The sequence below is a fragment of the Xiphias gladius genome, chromosome 24 (assembly GCF_016859285.1).
Source record: "Xiphias gladius isolate SHS-SW01 ecotype Sanya breed wild chromosome 24, ASM1685928v1, whole genome shotgun sequence".
NCBI classification, from domain to species: Eukaryota; Metazoa; Chordata; class Actinopteri; order Istiophoriformes; family Xiphiidae; genus Xiphias; species Xiphias gladius.
The window spans coordinates 25,557,631-25,567,178 of NC_053423.1; the positions used below are offsets into that span (position 1 = coordinate 25,557,631).

The 9,548-nt window shown below is 45.3% G+C and overlaps 1 protein-coding gene across 1 annotated transcript; it reads left to right on the top strand.

Annotated features, from left to right (window-relative positions):
• The first annotated feature begins 1,542 nt into the window (after positions 1-1,542).
• On the top strand, positions 1,543-1,800 carry LOC120786659 (cortexin-2-like). Its single transcript, XM_040122212.1, has one exon. The coding sequence runs from the start codon at positions 1,543-1,545 to the stop codon at positions 1,798-1,800; it is 258 nt and encodes an 85-aa protein (XP_039978146.1).
• The last annotated feature ends 7,748 nt before the right edge of the window (positions 1,801-9,548 follow it).

Sequence of the window (9,548 nt, forward strand, 5' to 3'; positions counted from 1 at the left end):
TTTGTATGAACACGGAATGAATCAATTCTAGCTACATAGCTGTATTAGCTTATTGTTTTGGTTCTCCAGCTGCATATGGAAACAAAAGAGAGTCATAAAAAAAAGGTAGTGAGTACTGGACTTGGATTCAGCAGGTGGACACAGACACCAGATCCAGATGGAGGATCATGCTGCTCATAACGTGATAATTGGCCAACTGATGCAACATATCGTCGAGTAAAACCTCACTCAACTTTGCTCGATCTGGTTTTGTTCATCTGCGTGAGGACACGAAAAGTTCGATACGAGCGAAGGCAGGTTTTCGCCAAGTTTTACTTCTCACAGAAATAGATGCAACAGAAATAAACCTAAATAAAAGAAACATGACAGCTTTTGAAGCCAATTGAGTTTGGCTTCATTCTGCATGTGGGAAGCAAATGAAAAGCTTCTTTCCATAACGATGTGTTTAAAACAAACGACTCCCACAGTCCCGCCCACACACTGCTGGCATGAGAACGACAGTGAGATAAAACAATGAAGTTAGAAAGAGTCTGCGGACGTTTAGTTGTGAAACAGCTCTGCTTTATGAGGACAGAATCATGTGGAAAAAGATATCTCCACTGCAGAGACAAAAGAGTCATTTCGGTGACTCCAGCACCACCACAACGCCCAATTTCCACATTACAAACAAGACACCTCAAATTCTGCAGACTGTCATGAAATGCCCTGATCTCATTCCTGTTCCCCAGAGGATGAATCTTTGAGACTTGGATTGAGTTTTTTAACTTCAAGGCTCTAACAAATTGTGAAAGTGAAAGTGCATTCTCGACCTTGGGAACAGGAGTTTGAAAGAACAACCTTCAGTCAAGCTCCACTTACTGGCTTTATTTGGAGCTTTCAACCTCATCTTTCGGCCTTCAAGTAGCTGCTGGCATGGATACCGTTGCCAGAGGCTGGAGTGGCTTAAACAATAAATGTAGGCTAGTTAAGACATGTAAACTCTGCATTCCTCCTCCTCTGCATTTTAATCAACCACATTCATGTCTTAAAGTCCAGTAAATATAAATGAGTCCATATGCTGAAAATCAAGAGAACAACTGGAAAGTCACTAAGCCGTTCTTTTATCAGCAGGCACACGGACACAAAATGGGATTAGGAGATCTGTTAATCAGCTGCTATTCTCCAGACGATCTCTCAATCTCGGGGAACAGTTAACCCGTGTGCACAAAAGCTCATATACTGTAGGTCAATCACACTTTAGTCCCGAAGTTGCAGCGGTGGTTTTAAATAATTGAAGGTTTCCTCGCTCCAGCTAGAAATATGGAGGCTGCTCCTGCCCCCGTAATCTGAACAGTTAATTAATTTTCCTGGTGAACTTTTTGAAGCAATTGTTTTTTTTTCCAAAAATAATTATGTGGCAGAAAAAATGATGTTTTTTTTGTGCCGTTTCTTTTTGGTTTCCTGCAGACTTCTCCTCTCCGAAGACGATGTTTTCCAGTGGACATTCTCCTGTTGGACAGAAGAAGAGGACAGTCTGAACCAACAATCATTCTCCATCCCAACATGGCCGACGACCTCTACAGCAGCACCTTCTCTGCCTCTGAATCGGACTTCTCCTCCTCCTCTTCCTCCTCGGCATCAGCCTCCTTCCTCACGCTTGAGCAGAGGGCGGCCTTTGTCTTCGTCCTCATCCTCTTCATCTTTCTGGGCCTGCTGATCGTCCGCTGTTTCCGGATCCTGCTGGACCCGTATCGGAGCATGCCTTCCTCCACCTGGACGGACTACATGGAGAAGGACACCTTCGACTACCGAATTTCCTGACAGGCAGCCTGAGAGGCGGCAACCCTGACAGTAAACACGTTAAACTGATGCGACGGTCACACTGAGAAAGTAAAGCAGAAACACACGCGCATATTTCCCCTCTGGCGTTTAGTACAGCGTTGTGCAGGAGAGCAGCCAGACTAGCAGACAGCATTTTGGAAAATTACTGCCCACAATGAGCCGAGAGTCCCCTAATCTCTAAATGTCCTGTTGGCCAGTAAAAGCACTGGGTGGCTAGTTACTTTGTCTACCTGAGTATCCACTAGCGATCTGAGGCTCTGACCAGCTCAGCTCTTGACGACAAAGGTTGCTGGAAAGTTCAACCACCAATGACTTGTGGATTCACTTTTAGCAGTGAATGACTTGATCTCCTCCCAGGCCCAAAGATTAGAAATCGTCACAAGAAAGGGAGGTCAACCCTTCGCCTTCCTGACGTCATTATCGCTCCTTGGAACAACTATAGCTGTAGATCACATTGACGTAGCGTTAGCATTAAGGGGTTACATTTGAAAAAAAACCTTCAACATAATCAGCATGGTAACAACCCGAGCAGCTGCTGCTCCTAATTCCATGACGACTAGCTGAGGACTCCAAACAAAAAAGTTTAGGACTTGGACTCGATTCAGAACTTAACAGCCAAGACTCGAGACTTAATTGTGACTCGCCCACCTCATGGTTAACAACCACAGGTCTGAGGTTGCACGTAAATTTAAACCTAAAATAGTGATTTACTGCTAAAAGCTGACTTCTCTTGCAGCTACACACTGTTAGCCATCATTGAAATCAAAATAAATTATCACAGTGAGATGACGGGGAACAAAAAGAGTTAGCGGTCACGATTAGGAAGGTCACAATCCTGCCTGAAAAGCCTGGACAAGCAACAGTTTGGGAAAAGTGCGCCTGGTGTTTTTACTGCCTTCGGTCTGATCATCGCCTCAGTCTGCCTGGCAGGCAGTTCATCTGGGCAAAAGCACGTCACAATCAAAACAATTGGTATAATCAGAAAAGTACATAAGGTCATAACTGCATGTTGTTGCTCACAAACTGCAGATACTTCTGAGACCTGCGCAGCTCCGACGTGCTGGTGCACGTACGGGGTTTGATTCGATTCATGAGAAGTGTCAAATTTGGCAGGAAAAATCTTAAGAGAATCAAACAAACAAAACTGAAGATGTCACATTAAGAACTACTTCAATCCCTTGACTGTACTTTGCTTGGAAAAATCTCCTCGTGTCAAGACACGGAGGTTCATTTCCTCTCTGTAGCTGTGATTTTGCCCAGATCTTAAACCTGTGAAGGTTGTAGAAACCCCTCCACCCTGCAGCTGTCTGAGATCAGCACTGCAGGATTCAGCATCAACGCAGTGAGAACACGAAGTGAATGCAGGCGTGTGAAAGGTGAGGAGGGGTTTCTGTGATCTCCGTGTGCATCAAACTGCCTGCCGGGCAGCGTGTTAGGGTTGCTGTCTCTCACGGGAGAAGAAGATTTTATGTTGTCCTTTTAACTTTTTGTTAACTTTTATTAACAGACTTTCAGAACTTATTCATAGAACTCGTGAAGCTCGACTGAGGAATCAGGTGAACGATGCAGTGTTATTTCTGATTGATGATGATGAGGAGGAGGAGGAGGAGGAGGAGGAGGAGGAGGAGGCCCGGGAGAGTTGAATGCAGGAGCACAGAGTGAACGAGGCTGCGTTGAATCGGTTTGACTGCAGAGACGAGACGAGTCAGTTTCTAGCGCCTCTCTGTCGTCCTGCCAGCCCGGCCGTTGCTTAGTAACTGGTGCTTTCAGCACCAGCTGATGTCTGAAACGCCGGGCGTTTCACCACGCAGCCGATCGGCACACAGCTTTGTCGCATGTCTGCAGCCAGATCGTCTCAGCTCTGAAGGAAAAGAGGAAAGACGCTGGGAATCAGTTCTTCGGCTGTATTTCTACCAGTCAGGGCAGAAAAAAACCTGCCAGATCCACAGGTGGGTCAGTGTACGTCTGTCCAAGCATCGTCCGAGCCCAAATACCATTGTTTTAACTCTAGGAGAAATAAACCAGGTATTTCAGAAGATCTAGAAGATTCCCATTTGATGAAATGGTGCAACCATTAAAACAAGAAAATCAAATTAAAAGATTAAAATTAAACCTTAAAATCACCGAAAGTGAAATATACTGTAAAAAACAGAGATACACAAAAAAGCATTGAGTCGGGTTTTAAAGTCGCACCAACCTAGAGCCGCGACCGACAGTTATTTTCTGATCTCGATTAAACAACGGTTCAGAATCCAAAGATATTTAATTGACCGTCATGTACGACAATGAAAAGAGGCTAATCTTCACATTTCAGTGGCTGGAAACACAGCAAACAATTCATTGATTATCAAAGTACCTGACAATTAAATTGTTTTTGATCGATGAATTGACTAAGTGCTGCAGCTTTGCACTAATCTATATTTTCATGTCCCCAACGGATCAAATGACTGTGTAACAGTAGAGTTGTGAGGATGTGACAACGAAACGCACCGGTTCCTTGTAGCTGAAGAGAAACAGGTTAGAGCTGAACGCAGAGCGATCGTGGCGGTGTATGTTCCCAAACAGACTCTGGTGTTACCGGAAAGGTCGTGTCACCAGACGTTTCCGGTAACACGAAGCCAGACACACCTCCCAGTGTGCGTACAGATGAAGATCAATGAGCTCCTCGAATACGAAAACCAACAAGATTCTGAGCCCCTACGGTTGGAAACATGCATAATAAAAGTGCCGGTATTATAGAAAATCCGGCCTTTTTTACCACATTTTCACAAATCGGTCTCGTGTTACTGATGTAGCCCGTTGTCTTTTCAGGTTAAAACGAAGCACCAAATTTGATCTAAAAAAGGACTGAAGAGCTACTAATCACAATATTCCAAACTCAGTCATATCTACATGAACACAACACACCAGAAAACCTTAAGTGCACAGAGCTCCTTTGTACTAACAATGAGGTCTCTCTACGTCTGTTACCAACAGCATCCAGGATGGCGATGGACATGTTGGCCCGATAATGGGAGGCTCTATAAGCATTGGAAGTTGCATCACCTACAGTATAAGTACATTTACAAAACAGCAAACCATTATTTACCTGAAGCAGTCCATTGTCTATAATATTGGCATATTTATGTGTGTGTCTTTATATTTGCGTTTACGATTGTGAGAGCTCGGTATCACGTTCGTTAATGTACTTGGGAAGCTCATTGACTTTCGTTTCCATTCGCACAGGAGGGTGTTGCTGGTTTCCTCTGACCGGCTGAGTTTTCGCAGGTGAAAGCCTGTAGCCTTTATATGTCTGGTGCTGTTGGTACACACCATGAGACGGGGCTGGTGGGGCCTCTGGGCAGTTGCCTTGTTGGTAATCCGGCCTTTAGTTTCATGGAACTTCCATCAACATTAGAGATCCAAACGGATTTAAATGAATAAACAGAAGCCATTCAGCAGATCTGCAGTGATGTATGTTTGTTTTACTTTCTCTTCCAGCGGCAGCGGCAGCAGAGCCCCTCAGGCGACCTGCAGAAACTCCGCTGTAATGGGCTTCCTCGTGGTCGGAGGTCTCCTGTCAAACCTCCGAGCTGAAAACCCCCCTGAGCAGAGAAATGGCTTGAAGTCAGCGAAAAAAAATCAGAGGGAAATGAAAGGCCGCTCCCCTCTGGGCTTTCTTCTGCAGGGAGGTTTGAGCGCTGAACCGGGGGGCGGGGGGGTGGAAACGGGGTACACGACACCAGGGTGGTCACATGACATCAAAAGTCACATTCTCCATGGTTTTCTGGAATTGGCATCTCGTGACCGCAGCCCTGCAGTGTGGCAGTAAACCCTCCCTCCCCCCTCCTCCTCCTCAGCGGGGCTGAATCTTCACTCCGCTCGGTTGATCTTTAAAAGTTTTCGAGGCTCTCCGAAGGGGTCCTCTTTGCAGGGCGGATGACAGAACCTCCAGCTGGAGGAAAAAGCATCGATAGAAACAAACAAAAAGGATGATTTCCCTTCCTGAAGCCGAGGGAGACTCTTGTCCTGCCCTCGTTGAAGCCTCTGTTGATAGAACACAGTGGGATCAAGTGGAGGGTGGATCTGAAATCTCAATGAACGCAGATTTGGATGGATTTTTTTTTCTTTCTTTTTTGTTAAAAGTTGTGGAGGTTTTTTTGGGGAATGTATAAAAGATTTGGGGCTCCTGCCTGTCCCCATGTGGGGACCTCTCAGACATCAGAGATTGAAAATGGTTTGTTGCCCAGCAGGACTTCTTCAGCACACGAGTGAGGATCACTGAAGAGTTTCGGTTCCATAACGATATATCTGTCTCTCCAGTTCTATGCCTCTAACTGCAGAGTCGGTGTTGAGTCGTCTGCCGTGCTTCAGAAAGCGTCATGTTTTCTGTTAATGATGGAAAATTCCCTCATTCGGATGAGTTTCCATCGTCAGATGTTTGAGCCTCATTTTCATCAGTCTGAACTGTGAAGATCTGAAAGGAGTCACACAGGCTGTAGTTTGGCTTAATATCCACTGACGTCTTTGTCAGGTACCGGAGCCAGGACACCCTGAGAGCTTGGGTGGAGCCTCTTTTCCCAAATTAAGACACAAGTCAAACTTTCTCTGCTAATCATGGATTGAAAAACTAATTTTGAAAAAAATTTCTGTCCCTTTTGTCAAATTTTTGAAGGAAGAATGGCCCCAAAAAGCAGCTGTTTGCTGGTCCCACTTCAGCTCCACTAAGCTCTGTCCCTTTCGTCTAAATTGGAATTTTGAAAAAAATCAAAATATGGCCGAAATTTCAGAAATAAATGGCCCCAAAAAGTGAGTCCGTCCAACATCGCGACCACTCGGACTTTTGATTAAAACAAAAAAACAAAGTACATTCAAATTGTTACCATCACCTCAGCACCAACCCTTTCAATTGAATTAGGGTAGAAAAAATACTGATACTACTGATTTTAACACAAATGCGTTGTTTTGTCCAAATTTGGACAAAATGATCCCCCATGTTAAATTCTAATTTTAAAAAATGTCGACAAAGCAGCTTGAAAATATGTGCAACAGAAGATTTTTCCCACCAAGGCTCTGTCCAAACTGGTACACATTCTAACATATATGTAAACATTTTTTCTCGCAGCCAAATTTTCTCTTCGTTTGAAATTGGATTTCTAAATTGCCCCAAAAGAAGCTGTTGCCTTTCCTACTTTAGCTCCACTGAGGCTTTGTCACTTTTGTGTAAATGTGGATAAAATTCTGCCAGAATTTGAGTTCTCTTCTGTCTCTCTTTCGTCTTTTACCGAGTGTGGACAAAAACGCCTTTTTCGGGGCCTGGATGGGCTTGAGGATGGTCGCGTGTGATAGGCTGACACACCCGGCTTGTTTCCACGGTTTTCGTTTTTTTTCCAGCGTCTTGCGCGTGACCACGGCTCTTCAGTCGTCCTCACTTATCAAAGTGTCCGTCTGAGGTGAAGCGCGCGTCTGATAGCGAGATCCTCTGATCTCAAACTGAGAATGTGAAGTCTACTCTGACACACACACACACACACACACACACACACACACACACACACACACACACACACACTTGTTTGTGCTTCTGCCCTTGTGAGGCTCACACTGGACATGATCCATCTTCTAATTCTAACCCTAAGACCAAGCCTTAACCCAAAAATCTCACAATGTTGTTTTTTGTCCTTGCTATAAAAAAAAACCCCTAGTTTTCCAAATTGTCTTCGTTTTTTAAGAATGTCCTTCAGAATGGCCTCACTTTACAAAAATGTCATTTTCCAAATCATGCTCACTTGGAAAAACGTCCTCACGGGAAATGTCTTAATTTTCCAAAGCATCTTCAAGAACATTTGAAAAATGTCCTCTTCTTTCAGATCCCGGTTGGTGTGGACTCACCTCCCGCTCGGGACAGATGAGGCAGTTTAATGTCTTTCTTTAGAGTCGAAGTTTGGTCTTCACCTGATTTATCTGCTGTCAGATCCGCACCAGTGGTGAGGAATAAAAATGTTCTCTCTTTCCAAACTTTAACAGAAGCGTCCTAATTTTCCAAACGTGTCCACACTCTCCCGAACGTCCTCCCCGTCAGAGTGTAAAACCCTCAACGTCCTCACGACGACAGAAGCACGAAGATTCTTGTTTATTCGCCGCGTCAGCGCGGACACACATACCCACTCCGATATACAGTATAGAAGCGTAACCACATCTATCGACTTTGTATTCATGTGCACATCTTGTAAGCGAACACACGCGCTGCTTAGTGAAAAAGACACATGATGATGCGGTGGACACGCTGCCTACATGTCTCCACGCATACGAACTCTGGCTGTCGAACTCTCCCAGCAGCTCACTGCCGAACTAAACCCTACAATCGACTCCGTCCCCTCCCCCGCCTTCCCCCGTCCGTCACCTCTTTCATCCCCATTTGCCTTTCTCACTCACTTTTATTCGCTTTATCCCTCTTGCCTTCAGCTTGTCTTATCCCCGTGGCCGGCTTCTCTTCCTCTGTGGTTCTTTTTAATTTAATTTAGCTTCGCAGGCTAGACGGGTGAAATACATTTGTTTTGCCAAAGCACATGAGGAAGGAAAATAGTGGATGAAGCAGGAACAATAAAGAGGAGCTCACTCACAGTAAGATGTCCCACTCTGTCTTATCTCTTCAGTTCTTCTCTCACTCGTCTCTCCCTGAAAGAGCTAAACGTCTCATTACTCTGCTGTCAGCTGCTGCGGGAGGCAGAAGAAAGCTGCGTGGAGGCTTTTATTTAAGGTGCAGTTTGGCGCTTCGAGGCTGCGGACAGGTGTTTATATCAGGTGTTACATTGTTCGTGCGCCTACGGAGTTGGGACAGGGACGTGGTTGTGCTTGCTACACGGTGGGGACATACTCAAGGCAATTTGAGTTTTTCCTTGGGGGTCATGTTTTTGTTCTTAGCTGTTTTACTTTTTCTTGGAGCCGTCCCAGTAGTAGTGATGAAGTGTCACCAGAGAAAAGGTTATGTGGTGCATAAAATGTCTCCCTGAAAGACTTGAAACTGCAGTGTTGTCACATTGTGGGGACGCAGACCTGTTTTTACACCACATGTCTGTGAGGTTGAGGTTTGGCTTTGGCACGACTGATCCCTTTTCAGAGCCTCACCGGTCGTGAGGATTAGGGGCTGCGAGAGGAAAGCTCACGTAGGCGGTAAAATGTAGGGTGTTGCCACGCAGGACGCATGGCTCCGCTCAGTAAATTTCACGGCACTCCGCTAAGTGGAGTTTGACATTTCTTGTGCACAAGTGAACATTTTTATGCTAACGTTGACACTAAGGCAATTGGGACCATTTCTTTGGAGAACATGTGCTCTGTGGATTATCCAGAGTAACAGAACCTCACGAAAGAACCTTTTCATTCTCATTTTCCCTTTTTCAACTGCACCGATTGCCACTTACTAATGAAGAAGTGTGCCGTGTCCATGGGATTTGATCGCTAGGCTAACTGTCGCCCCGAAGGGCCACATGAGGGCAGGTTTTCCGTCAGGACGTTGAGCAGCCGAGGGCGTCAGTGGTTTTTTTCCACAGGCATTCCCATCTGGTTGTTACTGATTGGGCTGTTTGGACTTTTCTTCTCTCCCCGACGTTGTGAAGTCCCGACCGTAATTGCTTACTGTGAAGCGAACGGACGGTGTGATCGATTAGTCAATCAACCGCTGCGCTGAATCAGACCGACCTTGAAACATCTTGTCTCGTTGTCAATGTACTCACTGTATTCAACAATCG